The sequence below is a fragment of the Phragmites australis genome, chromosome 19 (assembly GCF_958298935.1).
Source record: "Phragmites australis chromosome 19, lpPhrAust1.1, whole genome shotgun sequence".
Taxonomy (NCBI): domain Eukaryota; kingdom Viridiplantae; phylum Streptophyta; class Magnoliopsida; order Poales; family Poaceae; genus Phragmites; species Phragmites australis.
The window spans coordinates 18,458,331-18,472,625 of record NC_084939.1 but is presented as its reverse complement, the minus strand read 5'-3'; the positions used below and the strand labels follow the sequence as shown (position 1 = coordinate 18,472,625).

General features: G+C 47.3%; 2 protein-coding genes across 2 annotated transcripts in view; both read left to right on the top strand.

Annotated features, from left to right (window-relative positions):
- LOC133900228 (uncharacterized) overlaps nucleotides 1-9,289 on the top strand; it is a 31,593-nt gene extending 22,304 nt beyond the window's left edge. Inside the window, exons 7-8 of the mRNA XM_062341344.1 lie at nucleotides 12-141; nucleotides 9,154-9,289. Coding sequence (XP_062197328.1) covers nucleotides 12-141; nucleotides 9,154-9,289 — 266 coding nt within the window. The remainder of the gene's footprint in view (nucleotides 1-11; nucleotides 142-9,153) is intronic.
- On the top strand, nucleotides 6,218-12,956 carry LOC133900354 (receptor protein-tyrosine kinase CEPR2-like). The gene is made up of 3 exons (XM_062341460.1): nucleotides 6,218-6,805; nucleotides 9,659-12,273; nucleotides 12,366-12,956. Exons 2-3 carry the CDS (start codon nucleotides 9,741-9,743, stop codon nucleotides 12,731-12,733), a joined length of 2,901 nt encoding a protein of 966 aa, XP_062197444.1. The 5' UTR covers nucleotides 6,218-6,805; nucleotides 9,659-9,740; the 3' UTR covers nucleotides 12,734-12,956.
- The last annotated feature ends 1,339 nt before the right edge of the window (nucleotides 12,957-14,295 follow it).

Genomic DNA, 14,295 nt, shown 5'->3' with positions numbered 1-14,295 from the left:
TCAACTTGCAGCGGCCGCTTTGAACCCCCGCACGCACTACGCGTATGGCACAGGTCCAACCTTGTTCGAAGATCTCCGTGAGGCATTTGAGCGGCTGACTGATGTTACTACTGCCGCGGAAGCACTTATTGAGGCTGAAACGTATCGGATAAAGTCTCTCTCATTCTCAGGTCCTCTAGCTGCACTGATGGCTTGTGACGGCAGGACTCATCCGGGTACGAAGATTTTTACATATCTATCTAAGCCTCATATCACTATACTTACTTTTCTGAGCCTCATATCACTATACCTACTTGCAGCGCAATGGTGGTCCATGTTTGGTTCATCTACACCTACACTATCAATGCTTGCTAGACGCCTAGTGTCACAGTGTGCCTCATCTAGTGGTTGTGAGAGGAACTGGAGTACATTTGCTTTCATCCACACCAAATTTCGCAACCGATTAAGCTACAAGAAGCTCCATAAGTTGGTGTATGTCAACTACAACCTGAGAATACAGAACAACTTGGATGCAGGTATCAGGTCAACTCTTGATGATGATCCATTTCAGCGGCTTATGGAGCTCACATTGAATGAGGATAACAATCCACTCCGGGACTGGATGGAGACCGGGAGATCAAATGCAGCCCCTGAGCTTGACGAGGAGGACACAGATAGCGACGTACCCTTGCCTACTCACCTGGTGACAGACACAGTGAACACACCTGACTTGCAACAATGGGCTGCTACAACGGTTGGTGACGCACACACGGGAAAGAGGAAGAAGCAAATGACGCAAAGAAGGAAGAGCAAGAGGACTAAGAGCAAGGGCAAAAGACAAGTGCAAAGCGATGAGAGCACGAATAGTGACCCAAAGAGCCCAACTTACCAAGAATCGAATGACAGCAGCTCAAAGACTGACAGCGGTGATGATGATGGTCAGGGCGGTGATGCTCATCCAGGCCAAACATCTGTCGTTCCTCCTGTGCAATTCACTGGTGAGAGTCAGTTTTCACATGCCACGCAAGATTAGGATCACGGTGCTCCATCCTCACCAAGGCATATAACACATGGTGGCCACGATGGACCACAGGATAGTGCGAGCTATTCCAGCAGCTATGGCATGGAGAGTAGTTCTGGATCGTATCCGTACCACTATCCTGCCCCCAATGCTCATTCAGAGCCTCCTATTCATTGGGTCTATGAGTGGCAAGACCCTGAGTTTTATGCCACTTTGCAAGGACAATGGTCAACCACTTCTGCATGGACAGGACAAACTTGGGCTGAGTTCAAAGCAGAGTTACTATCGACACGACGGCTAATGCTAATGTCCACCGATGAGTACAATATGGCCGAATGTAATCGGCCCCCAAGCTGGTGGTTCTAAAGGTGATGCAGATTTCCTTTCGAAGGTCATGATAATTCCATAAATATTTATTAATTTCAGGCGCTGCATATGTAATATACGCATATATTCGAAACAATAATTATATGTTCGTGCTTCAATTGCTATTACTATCTGTTTGTTGCCTTCGAAACATAAAAAAATTAGCAAAGGTCATGCTAAATTTTTATATGATATTAGAAAACATATGATGGTTATATACTATTTTTCCTCATGATTTAGTGGCCAATTATTTGTTTATTATGATTTACACCTTAATTATTGAAAATGCATCCACACATGTCGGTAACCGCTAAAAATCGCTCGGTAATCGCACAAATGCGCTCGGTTTTCGACCTGTCGGTAACCGAGAAAACCGCTCGAATTCTCAAGCAAACCGCTCGGTAATCGGTCCAAACCGACCGGTTACCGAGACCCAAAAAATCCGATTTTTTTCGCAAAAATTCAAAATTTACCGAATGAATTTTCTCCGATTTTTTTTGAATTTTTGGACGGTTACCGCGGTTACCGCGCTTTTTCGGTAACCGCCGGAGGTCGATAACCGACCTCCGGTCGGTAAGTTAAACCTTGTCTGCAGACCCATAGCCGAAGAAGGTGGTCCAAGAACTGCCGCCCCCGTCCTCCGCTGCTGACTCCGGTCTCTTCGGCGCGCCTTGACACCTTCGTCCGTCTACGCAGCCTAGCCTAGTCAAAGGCTTCCCCGATCGAAGGTCTGGTCAGCAGCGTAGCCTCAACTCCTGTTGACTCCGTCATCCTCAACATATAGTAATTATTTAATAGTAACATGTAGTGTACACAGAAGCACTGGATGCACGCTGCGTGTTGCGTGTTGCTCAAGCGCCCGCCCGGGCGGCCTGTGTAGCAGTCGTCGCGGGAGCTTAGCTTTGTTACCGGCCGACTGCGTGCGTGCATGCATGCACGCATGGATCGAAGGTGCATGCATGGATCGAAGGGTGGATGGACCGCCTTATGAACGTTGGTCGATTATGACGCGATGATCGATATGCCTACTAGGTGGCCGGCCGGATTGTAGTATTGTCGAGAACTCGTTCGGTTTCCGGTACACGTTGTGACCATAAGAGGTGGAGTTAGCACTAATATTTTATCAATGTCAGTTTAAAATCATTACTCATGATGAGTTTTGAACCGACACTGATTACTCAATATTGATAGTCACTATCAATACTGGTTCTATCCACGAACTAGCATTGATAATGTTCTATGTTAGGAACTAGCACTGATACTGATTATCAGTGTCGGCTCTAAAATAGTACCGGTACTGATAGATACTTGGTAGCAAAAAAAATTGCACAATCTAAAGTACATCACATGCACATGCATCTATGTTTAAGTCACAATAAACAATTAATACATTAATTATTCAAACTACAAGCATTTTTAAAATTACATTAAATACCATTACATGCATAGTTGATATCTAAAATTTTAATTCCAAATATTACATCAAAATGATTCAGTGTATAAATGAGCGCACTAGCTATTGCTTTAAATAGAAGTTCCATTGGACTTCCATAAATAACGAAACTGTTACTATCACATTGAAACTTAAGGTGTGACTGGTACTTTCCTTCTCGGACCTTCCTGCACTGAGGACCAAGTAATGTGTATCCTATTGTTGGTTAAGAAGACGTAAGATTGAAGTCAAGCTAAGATCCATCTACATCCGAGTGTTCTAGTAAAAATCCTACATACAAAAAGCAACAATATAGAGAATTTTTTTTTAATATTATTGAAATAATCCTAGCTACAAACTACAGGTTCATGTCACCGATCGTTTCAGCTGCATGTAACCACGAGAGCCGAGGAATTCATTGCAAGCACATTCTCATTCTGTTCAAGCGCTTTCAATTTGAAATAGTTGTAGTCTGAAAACATATATTCAAGTTGCAAGTTAACCGATTGAAGAAGCACATGAACAGTAGATCTTTCAGCCATAAGTCTTTGATCTGTTTCGAAGCTTGACGCTGTTAAAATGATATATACTTCTATAGGAAAAGCAATGCTAAAAGAGATAGTGATATTCCTTTTATTGTTATCAGTCAATGTGATCGAAACCATAGGTTGTGTGCTACCAAGGTCCGCAATAATATCATATAGCTATTGTAGATGAGGAAGCATCTACATCAATCGGTATGTTAGTTTCTGAATTTATTAACTGCAAACTGTAATATTAATTGACCTTATAAGTTATAGCAAAGGGATTTTCATCTCTGAGCATGCAGATATACCTAGGACAAGTCATAGGTATGTCTACATGCCCAGAGAAAAAACACCAATACCATATCAATCAGCACATGTGGATAATCTCGTAATTATGTCAAATCATCAATTGTAGAACAAGGAAGTACCAAACTAGTTACTCACTGGAAAGTAATGGTAACATTTAAAACACCGATATAGCAATACACATCCAATATCATGACATACATATCTAATAATAAGCCATATATTTTGAACTAAAATACATATCTAATTTCAAGACCTAAATTGGCTAACTAAAATTGCTAACTACAATTTGCTAACTTGAATTTGAGAACTAACCCAGTGTTTCGTGACCCTTCCGGGTAAGAAAGGCATACGCGGTTGAGAATCTGGAGGCCGGGAGTACGAGAGTGGTCACCCGGACTTGGGCGGCCGGATAGGATGGAGCGGCCGCCTCCACGCTGTCTAGATCTACACCCTCCATCTCCACTACCGCTACTGCTCGCGATGGGGACGTCGAGGAGGGAACAAGGAGGCGGCGGGGGGCCGACGTGTGACGAGGAGGAGGAGGCGGCGAGCTGACGCACAACGAGGACGAGGACGAGGAGGCGATGAGCCAATGCGCGATGAGGAGGCTGCGGACAGGGAGGAAGCGGCGGTCGGAGAGGAGAAGCGATGTCAGGCTAAATGGAGCAAATGAGGAGAGCGGCTAAGTGCTAGATATAAATATAACATATGTATCAGTACCGGTTCTAGTTTCAACCGGCACTGATAATGGTTATCACAATATCAGTGTCGGTTCTTGGCCTCTCAATTATTGCTCGCGTATGAGAATTTAAGAACCAGTACTGATACATCAATAATATCAGTTACGCTCGAATCGATACTGATGATATGCTATTTATGATATGTTTGTACTAGTATAAGAACAATAGCCCTTCTAAAAGCGCTTAAACATAGCCGACTTGATAACAGACGGTATGTGCAGGATGCAATGCCAGAGAGTGGACGGGACCGTGACATGAAAGCATATAGCCAGCCAGCTTGGCACCAGATCGAAATTAAACGAAGAAAAATCAAAGGGAAAAGGTTTCATAAATAACTACGAGGAAAGCACGGTCTTGTACTCCACGAACCAGTGGATCGACCACGTTCACGCGAGCTTGCCTCACTGCTGACCTCATTTCCCATCTTTTTTACCGACCTTGACGGCGACCGGCCGGCGAGGCCTTGCCGCGCGCACCGGGAATTGATCGCTCGTGCCTGTCTGCCCTGCGTCGTAAAGCCATCGCGGTGGCCGCAGCTCAGGGCTACCCTCCCTCATAAACTCTTGATGCACATATAATGTTTCAAGAAAAAAATTGTTGCGGAAACGAAAAGAAATTATCAAGCTCGATCATTGCAATGGATCCAATTTAAAAATATAGGTAAGACAGAGTTGTCGCTCAGTTATAAATTAGTACTGTCGAGGATAAAAAATACGATGTAGAGTGATCAGCGTGAAGATCTCACCGCTGAAAGATAGGACGGTCACCTATCTCTCTTTATTGGTCGATCCGCCTATGGGTATAACCATAAGAAAAGAAATTTACATCATCATATTAGAGATCAAGCAGTCTCTGTCCGGAAAAAACGTCCTAAAAAGAGTTTTATAGAAATTTGTTTTTGTCAGTCTCGCAAAAAGAATAAAAAATATAATTATAAACTATTGTCACTCGTGAAATAAATGTGTTCCAAAGTTAAAATTAACCAACCCTTAGGTTTCAACCGATTTATAAGACAATTTATTTTAGCCCCATGCGCGGAAGTTGAAAACAATGCTACGAGAGTATGGCTGTTAGCCATGAGCCCGGAAACGGCAAATCAGATTTCATAATCGTCTGCATGGGACTTGTAGGGCAACTTATCAATTGGTGCAGTACTTTTATGATGCCTGCCTCTCACCTCGAGCGAGCAAAGTCGCTCTTTCATGTGATGGAGGTAGTAAAAGGGAGATCTTTCATTGTGCTACACGCTTACACACGCTAAGAAAGTGGCGCAGCCTTCCTTGTCTAATTCTCATACGAACGTGACCACGAGCCCTTTTCTCGCAGTGCACAGAACTTGGCCTAGGCAAAAAAACGCGGCGATCTTAACAACCCTCTAATTCCTGACACTAAGAACCGTATGTCATATAGTAGCTATGATGCGACACGCTAAGGAATCTAGTTGAATCAGAATGCATTGCAGCTTTCCGTTACGGTTCTAAACAAGTTTCGAACAAACGTTCGAAGCAAGATTCTTACGATCAGCAAAGAAGAAAAAACGGAAAAATGGCGAGAAAATTGCATATCCAAAAGCCACCACAGTGCCAAACGACGAACTCGCTAACCGGCAGATTTCGCCATCCCCTGGCCAGTTTTCAGCCGCCTCTGTTCTCTTCTCACTGCAGAGAATCCCTGTTCCACACCAAGCCACTCATAAGTTATTAGTATCTTTTATTTGTATTGTGATTCGTGTCAGAGAAATATGTGAAAAAAATCATAAGTTAGATGAGATAACCATATAAGAGCATGAATATCATGTATAAAAGATAAACAAACAAGATAATCTATATATCCACGTTTCATATGAAGTTGCCTTTCAGAGCCACCAGCAACCAAGGGAAGGAGCACCGAGGAGTCAGAGAAACGGGGGGCCGCATGCGAAGCCAATTGCCACGCTGAAACGGCAGTCCCGCAAGCAACAGCCTCGCCTCCGGTCCCGTTTGTCCCATCACCGGCCACCAATTTGAAACTGCCTCTTGCCTATCTCCATGGCCACCATGTAGCTCTGCACATCCCGTGAGCAGTAGTGGTTGTGGTCGTAGCAGTATATCACCGCTGAAGCCTCCCCACAGGAGTCAAACCCGTAACACCCAGTTGTTGCTACTACGAGCTAATAAGCTCGCTGGTTAACTCTCCCAGCGCTGCTTCCTCTCCACTGAACCTCTCCTCGTCCAAACTGAAACTGAACCAGGCAGCCTTCTCCAAGCTCTCTCCTCTTGACTTCCATGCTTGCTTGATTGTCACTTCATTGGTTGCTCTTCTGCTTGCTGCTGCTCGTTGCGCATGCTCATCGCTTGGTGAGATCGAAGAATCGGGTGAAGTAAAGGGAAGGCAGAGGCAGAGGAAGCTGACCAAGAACAACAGGACCAGAGGCAGAGGAAGGTGCTGCAAGGTATCGATCTAATTCAGCTAATGATACCGTTGCCCTCTCTGTTTTTGCATTCATGTCTCTGCATGCTGTTGGCCATAGAATTCGTTCGAGATTACAAGGAGTGCTTGGTTTCATAGACTGCTTAGGTACCCAGCCATATGCAGATAACGTGCGCTTTGTCGCCGGTAGTCTTCCTCTGAAATCTGCAGGGTTGCCATCTGAACTCTGTGTCACCTCTACTTGTTTCTTATGAGTTGTATCGACCGACTGGAAGTTTCCATTCCAATCATTTTTGCACAAACTAGAGTTGCGTGTAGAAGAATAATTAGCAGTAAGTAGCTGGGGCTTTCTGCACCCACATTCCAGTGGCTCTAGGCCTACACAAGTATATCTCCTTTGTCGGCATATCGAACATTTGCCGGCCACGATTAATGAAGCATCGCTTTTCCTTTTAATATTTTTTGTTTACCCGGTAACTTGAATCTCTTTCTTTTTATATTTTTGCCCGGTGCCGGTAAATTGAACTTGAGTGAAATGATATGACTGAATAAATATAGAGGACCATTGCGTGAAGTTCATAACTGCAAAATGTGTATGGAATATTTGGCGAGGACGGTAACTTGGGTGAAATATTTTCTTTTGGCGAGGGCCAGAAACTAACTTGGGCGAAATATTTTTTTCTTTTGAAAGGGCCCATAGCTTGAACTTAGGTGAGATGATCTGCAACTAAGAGTAACATATTTTTTTGAACCATGACACCAAAGATATACCTCAACAGGGTTGAATCCTGTTTGGTGCTATCTCGTTGCTGGATACAAACTAATTTGGCAACTCTAAATGATTTTTGTTGCATGTGTGGTTCTAAAGTTATTCCAATATACTACTCCCGGCCTGGCGATCTAGGTGCCTGTTGGAATTATAAATATGCTGCCAACCATGTTAATTGCAAAGTGTATCAATTCAAAAGCTGTTATACACATTGATTTTTTACGAAAGAAATATCAAGAAAACAGTAAAAATAGAGTTTGCGTTATCATGTGTATGAAATATTCATAGAAAGATGAAAACATATAGTTTTCAATTATTAATGAAAATGAGGATTTTTATTTGCTCTAGCCTTCTAAGCATATCTACAATTTCATATGCACTTGACATGATAAGTCAGAATCAACTGACAGAAATCAAATATCATATTCCTTTAAAAGAAGTATTCCAGTATCATTTTTAAAACCATCGTCATACCACCAAAAGTGGTAGATTAGTTGTCACGTTTTGAGCAGTGATCATGCGGTGCATGATACTATGAAGAATTAGTCAGTGGAGTCAGAACCGAACTATACTTAGCAAGATCAAAAGCAACGATAATTGTTTGTTACCAATATACTTAAAAATTGAGTCACGGGGCAAAGCAAGTTAGGTCATTTTTTTTCTTACGTTATATCTACAAAAACTGATAACAAAATTGGATCACATCCTGTCACCAATATGTTTCTCTTTACATGTCGCTCGTGTCGCTTCTAGGCTGCACTATTTATCCAGCCAGGCACTATGATTTTAGGCCATTTGTCATGTTAGACACTGACGTCTCACTAAAATAGTAAGTGGCAAAATATATTCCCACTGAAATGGCCTTGACCGTCTTGTGCTTGCCCAATGTGTCCATTTCATCATCTGATCCCATTACATTGGCAAGTGCTCTTCATTTTCCAACCGATTTATCGATTATTTTATGGAAATAAATATATGGGGTGTGCCGATGCCATGACCCAAGCGGCAATCTAGTGCATTTCTGGTGTTGGTGAAGTGAGGGAAACAGAATAAAGGGAGTGGAAGGTGGTAGCTGGCAGGTCATCATCTCTGAGCATGGTGCTAACAAAGCAAGGCAACTTTGGGGGTGTCCAAATCACATACCAATGATGCACAGTTATGGCCACCTACACAGTGTTTGAGGCTGACATTAGCCTAGTCTTATATGATCTTGTAACAGCAAAATTTCTTATCAAGAAAGAACTGAATTTCGGCTTTCTGAATTTTGCGTGTTACAACCGTGCCGGCCTGGACTGAACTACTGAAGGGAGTTCAGACTTCAAACAGAACAGACAAGTGAGTCTTGAAAAAAAAAAGAAAAGGACAAGTTTACATCAATCCAAACATTGATGTACATCACGTTTGAAGATGCTAAGATGTATAGTAATAGCTGCAAGTGTCATGCTCTGCACATATGGTAGTACGCATACTTAGGGTGTGTTTGGTTGTCTGTATGGTGTCTCGTATAGTTGTATCGTATATTCTGGATAAGGGAAAACAGGCTATGGGGAGCTGTATTGTATAAACGAAGAGTGTTTGGTTGGTTGAATCTACGGATGTAGGATGAATTTGAGTTTGTGTTTGGTAGGCTGCATGATGGAGTTCGCTGTTGCTGACGAGTGGGCCCAGCTCCACAACGCTGCATCCAGCGAGCCTGGATCGGAGCTACAACTGATTCCAGCGCACGAGCGGATGTAGCATCGGACCGTATTCGCGCATGAGCGGATGCAGCCTCGGACTGCTCATCATGGCATCCAAACATTCGTCTTCATCCGCATATACGCAGGCGAGCTTGCACGAGCAGAGCATGCCACCGTCACGGCAACCAAACACGCCCTTAGTGAATACGGTTTGGAAGTTGGAACTTTAGTAGCAATTTCAGAGTATGTGTTTTTGGAGAAAAAAGTATGATTTTATTCGGATATTCAGATGTAAGGTTGCATAATTTAATGTTTAAATTTCATCTTGAAAGCCGAATAGAAGTCGCATTTTATGTCACTTCATCTCATCAATTAGCACCATCATTCGGATGGTTAGCTAACTGAACTCATCTCTTTCTTTTTTCAGGTCATCTGAAGCAAGCACCAGGACAGCACTAAAGATCCATGCAATCAACTTCTTCAGAGATCTGCCAACACCATTCCCTGCAATGAGAAGGCAAATCCTCGCCTGCCTCCTTCTCACCATACTCCTCTCCCTCTTCCTGAACTCGAGCTGCCAAATCGACCCCCAAACACAAGCTCTCCTTCAATTCAAAGCCAGCCTGAACGATCCTCTGAACCACCTCGAGTCATGGACGAACGCCACCTCGCCGTGCCGCTTCTTCGGCGTCCGGTGCGATGAGGGCTCCGGCACTGTCGTCGAGATCTCGCTGTCTAACATCAACCTCTCCGGCGGGATCTCGCCGTCCGTCGCTTCCTTGCACGGCCTGACGCGGCTGGAGCTCGACTCCAACTCGTTGTCAGGACCAGTGCCACCGGAGCTGAGCAAATGCACTCGGCTACAGTTCTTGAACCTGTCCTGCAACAGCCTCACCGGGGAGCTTCCGGACCTGTCGGCGCTGACGGTGCTGGAGGCCCTCGACGTCGCGAGCAATGACTTCACCGGGCGGTTCCCAGGGTGGGTTGGCAACCTGTCTAGCCTGGTCACGCTCAGCGTCGGCATGAACGGCTATGTCCAAGGGGAGACGCCGTCGAGCATTGGGAACCTCAAGAACCTGACGTATCTCTACTTGGCAAGTTCCGGCTTGACAGGGGTGATACCTGATTCCATCTTCTGGCTCACTGCACTGGAGACGCTGGACATGTCCATGAACAGCCTCGGCGGCAAGATCCCGGTGGCCATCGGCAACCTCCGGAACTTGTGTAAGATCGAGCTGTACAAGAATAATCTCATCGGCGAGCTTCCGGCGGAGCTGGGGAAGCTGACTGGGCTCCGGGAGATCGACGTGTCCCGGAACCAGCTCAGCGGCGGAATCCCGGCGGCGTTCGCCGCGCTCAAGGGCTTCACGGTGATCCAGCTCTACCACAACAACCTGACCGGGGCGATCCCGGAGGAGTGGGGCGAGTTGCGATTCCTGACGAGCTTCTCCATCTACGAGAACCGGTTCTCCGGCGAGTTCCCAGCGAACTTTGGTCGGTTCTCGCCTCTCAACAGCGTCGACATCTCAGAGAACGGCTTCACCGGGCCGTTCCCGAGGTACTTATGCCATGGGAAGAACCTCCAGTACCTTCTTGCTCTTCAGAACGGCTTCTCCGGCGGGTTCCCAGAGGAGTACTCGGCTTGCAAGAGCCTGCAAAGATTCCGGATCAACAAGAACCAGTTCACCGGCAGCCTTCCAGAAGCGCTGTGGGGGCTTCCTGTGGCGACCATCATCGACGTATCCGACAACGGGTTCAGCGGAAGCATGCCACCGCTGATCGGCGAGGCGCAGAGCCTGAACCAGCTGTGGGTTCAGAACAATCGGCTCGGTGGGACGATACCGGCGGAGATCGGCCGGCTCGGGCAGCTGCAGAAGCTCTACCTGTCCAACAACTCGTTCTCGGGCTGGATACCGTCGGAGATCGGGAGCCTGTCGCAGTTGACGGAACTGCACCTGGAGGACAACGAGTTGAGCGGCCCGTTGCCGGCCGACATCGGCGGCTGCATCAGGCTCGTCGAGATCGACGTCTCCCGAAACGCGCTAACAGGGACGATCCCCGCCTCTCTGTCGCTGCTGTTGTCGCTCAACTCGCTGAACCTGTCGCGCAATGAGCTCACCGGGACAATTCCGACGAGCCTCCAGGTGCTCAAGCTGAGCTCCATCGACTTCTCCTCGAACCGGCTGACTGGTAACGTGCCAACGGGGCTACTGGTGATCACCGGTGACAATGCGTTTGCGGGGAACCCCGGCCTCTGCGTCCACGGCAGGTCCGAGCTCGGCGTCTGCAATGTGGACGGCGGCCACAGGGACAGCCTCACCAGGAAGTCGATTGTCCTCGTGCCGGTCCTCGTCTCGGCAACTATGCTGCTCGTGGCTGGAATTCTGTTCGTGAGCTACAGGAGCTTCAAGCTCGAGGAGTTCAAGAAGAGGGACCTGGAGCACGGGGACGGGTGCGACCAGTGGAAGCTGGAGTCGTTCCACCCGCTGGAGCTGGACGCCAACGAGATATGCGGCGTCCGGGAGGAGAACCTGATCGGCTCCGGAGGCACGGGGCGCGTGTTCCGGCTGGAGCTCAAGGGCCGCGGCGGTGGCGTGGTTGCCGTGAAGCGGCTGTGGAAGGGCAACGCGGCGCGGGTGATGGCCGCCGAGATGGCCATCCTGGGAAAGGTCCGGCACCGGAACATTCTCAAGCTGCACGCGTGCCTGTCGCGCGGCGAGCTCAACTTCATCGTCTACGAGTACATGCCGCGGGGCAACCTGCACCAGGCGCTCCGGCGGGAGGTCAAGGGCGGAGGCGGCCGCCCCGAGTTGGTCTGGCCGCTGCGGTGCAAGATAGCGCTTGGCGCGGCCAAGGGGCTCATGTACCTCCACCACGACTGCACACCGGCCATCATCCACCGCGACATCAAGTCAACGAACATCCTGCTCGACGAGGACTACGAGGCCAAGATCGCCGACTTCGGCATCGCCAAGGTCGCCGAGAACTCCTCCGACTCCGAGTTCAGCTGCTTCGCCGGAACCCATGGCTACCTCGCCCCCGGTAAGTCTTAATCTGACGCCTTCCACGATGATCTTAATTCTTAAGCCAACAATTGCATGTCATGCTCACCAAGATGGAGTTCACGTTCTCAGAGCTGGCCTACTCGCTCAAAGTGACGGAGAAGACGGACGTGTACAGCTTCGGCGTCGTGCTGCTGGAGCTGGTCACCGGCCGGAACCCGATCGACCCGCGCTTCGGCGAGGACAAGGACATCGTCTTCTGGCTATCGAGCAAGCTCGCCTCAGAGAGCCTCGACGACGTCCTTGACCCGCGCGTCGCGCTGTCGGCCAGGGACGACATGCTAAAGGTCCTCAAGATCGCCGTGCTCTGCACCGCCAAGCTACCGGCGGGGCGGCCGACCATGAGGGACGTGGTGAAGATGCTCAACGACGCCACCGGGGCCGGGCCCTGCAGCCCGCGCGGCCAGCCGCCGTCGAGGAGCTGCAGCAACAAGAGCTGATGCTGAATTTTAGAGCAGGCCCTGCCTCGTGCCACCCACGGATTCCTCTGCTTCTGCATTGAACTCCTGGTGCGATCTTTGCTGTGTATTAGGACCATAGGATCATGCATGTATCTGCAGGTATTTTGTATAATCATTATAACTGAAGTAGCCCATTTTAAATCTAGCATATTATTTGTCGAATATCTAACTATAGGTATATATATATAATGAGTTTATATAAGGATAGGGTATATGGTACACCTAATGGATAACTCTGGATATTGCGGATTTAAATCTGCAGGACCTGATATACTCGGAGATCAAGAAAGCCTGTACTAGGAAGGTCTCGATCAGGTTAACCGACTCAAGTACGATTAGTATCTAAGCTAGATTCAACTACCTTACCTTGACCAACAAGACAAATGACTCTTTATCGACCACGGCGGATCCAGGTTAGCGCCAGAACCCTTATATAAGGTGGAGATTCAGACCCCAAACAGAGGAGAACCCACGACATATGAACGCTTACACAACTCGACGCAAGCATCAGAACCCTAGCTTTGAAGATATTTGGCAACTTCAACCCTAGATTAGTTTAAATTTAATCTTCTTCATTGTAATAGGTTTAACCACCTTACTTGTACTCGAGATAATTTATATACAGCATCATACATACAGGACGTAGGGTACTACTCCACACCGGGGACCCGAGCTTGTATACATCGTGTGTCTTATTTCTTACTTGATCTTTAATCTCGAAGGTACCCCAGTTCAATTGTGGATATATTGTGAGGAATTAAACTTCGATGGTTGGTGCGCCAGGTAGGGGCCTTCATCTGTTTTTCAGGAGATCGTATCTCAAGTGTATGTTTGTGTTGGATTCTGCAGCGCTGGCTTCTACAACCATTTCGAGTCGATTGTGGTCATCTTCGCATCGCCTCCTGCCAGTTCAGAGATCACCTTTGGAATAATGTCATATCACTGGGACGATCAAGGTGAACTGATCCACACCGGTATCATCGAGTCCAACCCATTGGATGCATACCACAAGGTGGGACACCTCGACTGGGATCCCAAGGAGCCTAACGTTCTTCAGTTCATGGACATCGACAGTGAAGGTTGGAGTTAGGACAGTGGCAACGACAGCTCCATCAACAACCAGAGCAGCTGAACAGATCAATTCATATTTATGGTCGGAGCCAACAGCACATCCATCGAGCAAAACGTGGAGGATTCGGATACCATGATGAACAGTGGTGAAGGAATCCTCGAGGATCTAGCAGTGGCAACCGCCGCCCATAACAAGGGTGTCGCTGGAGGATTTCCACCAGGGACGTCCATAGCTCGGGCCATGTAGGCCCTGGATATCGCCCATCATCGACGGGCGGCGAAAAATCAGGGGAACCCCGATATTCGACATCAACTTAGCTTGGGAATGCCTACGGTTCAGATAATACCTCCACCCGCAACGATTATAAGATTGACAAACAAACTTCCTCAATAGCAATCATGGAGCTATATCGGTTCGACTATAGCCAAGTCTAGGCAGCAGTTCTATTAATACTCTGGAAGCTAATATC

Excerpts from the sequence above, each read along its gene's own strand:
- LOC133900354 (XM_062341460.1), top strand. The coding sequence starts at position 9,741 with ATGAGAAGGCAAATCCTCGCCTGCCTCCTTCTCACCATACTCCTCTCC. Across the intron at positions 12,274-12,365 it reads CCATGGCTACCTCGCCCCCG|AGCTGGCCTACTCGCTCAAA; the intron begins GTAAGTCTTAAT and ends TCACGTTCTCAG.